This window comes from Eumetopias jubatus, unplaced genomic scaffold (genome assembly GCF_037043125.1).
Source record: "Eumetopias jubatus isolate StellerSeaLion01/CBP00866 unplaced genomic scaffold, mEumJub1_p1.0 scaffold_160, whole genome shotgun sequence".
Lineage (NCBI taxonomy): Eukaryota > Metazoa > Chordata > Mammalia > Carnivora > Otariidae > Eumetopias > Eumetopias jubatus.
In genome coordinates, this window is record NW_028274966.1 from 148,318 (window position 1) to 149,725 (window position 1,408).

The following is a 1,408-nucleotide window of genomic DNA, read 5'->3' on the forward strand; positions in this document are numbered from 1 at the left end:
GGAGTCCACACCCAAGGATATGTCTAATACCTGTTTGATTCACATGCAGGTTTCCCAGGGCAGGTCCTGGGGGTCAAGTACAGGATCCAGTCACTGATCTAGGAACCCCTATATGTTTAATTTCTTTTAAAATTTGCAGTTCCTTTAGGACCATTTTCCCCAGAAAATGGTTCCTTTAGGACCATTTTCCCCAAGATTCATCTACCCAAAATAAACATCAAGAGCTGCTATCATCTCAAATGACTGTGAGTGCTTAGATTTGGTGATGAACAGCATGAATATATCCATATTTAGGAATGCAACAAGAGTTCTTTAATGAGATCATGAGTATATCACAAGCAATGCAATCATTAGTCAAAACAAAATTCTACTTAATTGGCCAAAAGATAAATGGTTGGGGGGGGGGGCGGTCAGCAGCAGCTGGCCAGGGTATATAAAGGTCCCAGAGCCCAACAAAGACATTCACACCTGACAACACCCAAATCCTCTCACCAGTCCAACCCAAACCAACCCCAGACATCACCATGACCGGCTCCTGCTGCGGCTCCACCTGCTCCTCCCCGGGCTGTGGGGGAGGCTGCTGCCAGCCCTGCTGCTGCCGTGACCCCTGCTGCTGCCGCCCCGTGTCCTGCCAGACCACGGTGTGCCGCCCCGTGACCTGCACCTGCCGCTGCACGCGCCCCATCTGTGAGCCCTGCCGCCGCCCTGTCTGCTGTGACCCCTGCTGCCTGCAGGAGGGCTGCTGCCGCCCCATCAGCTGCTGCCCCACGTCCTGCACGGCCGTGGTCTGCCGCCCCTGCTGCTGGGCCTCCACCTGCTGCCAGCCCATCTCTGTGCAGGCGCCCTGCTGCCGTCCCCCCTGCTGCCAGCCTGCCCCCTGCCGCACCACCTGCAGGACCTCCCCCTGCTGCTGAGAAGTACACCGACTATCTAGAACAAGCAATCAACGTTCTGAAAAAGTCAAACTCCCATCTCTACCTAACAAACCTCCTGCCCTGAACCATCAAGACCCAAGTCAACCAGAGGATGAATGGAAATCCAGGCTCATCTATTAAGACTTGGGCTGTTCTCAAGTCTGTAATAGTATCAACTCCCTTCTTCCCACTGTAGATCTTAGGTCTTGTGGCATGCTTGTTTTCTAATAAACTTCTCTTCTTTGGCGTAGCAAATACACATTTGGTTTTACTTATTCTAATTTTTTCCATTAAATTTAAATAAAACAAAATGTATTGATTGCCTACCATCTGCAAATCAAGGCTAGATGGTATACAAGAGAAATTAAAATTGAGTTAAAAATGTTCCCCTCTTTAAGAAACTTCTAGGGAGATAAATGAAAGTCATAACAACACAACTAAAAATTAAGAAATGAAAAAAAGTACAACACATTTTGGTGTCGACAGAGAAATCA

The 1,408-nt window shown here is 48.7% G+C and overlaps 1 protein-coding gene across 2 annotated transcripts; it reads left to right on the top strand.

The window, feature by feature from the left end:
* The first annotated feature begins 524 nt into the window (after positions 1-524).
* On the top strand, positions 525-914 carry LOC114198464 (keratin-associated protein 2-3). Of its 2 annotated transcripts, XM_088020787.1 has the most exons (2): positions 525-537; positions 577-914. In XM_088020787.1, exons 1-2 carry the CDS (start codon positions 525-527, stop codon positions 912-914), a joined length of 351 nt encoding a protein of 116 aa, XP_087876913.1. The 2 variants fall into 2 exon arrangements, with proteins under 2 accessions (XP_087876913.1, XP_027945688.2); XM_028089887.2 differs by having other exon boundaries at positions 525-914.
* Positions 915-1,408: the final 494 nt, after the last annotated feature.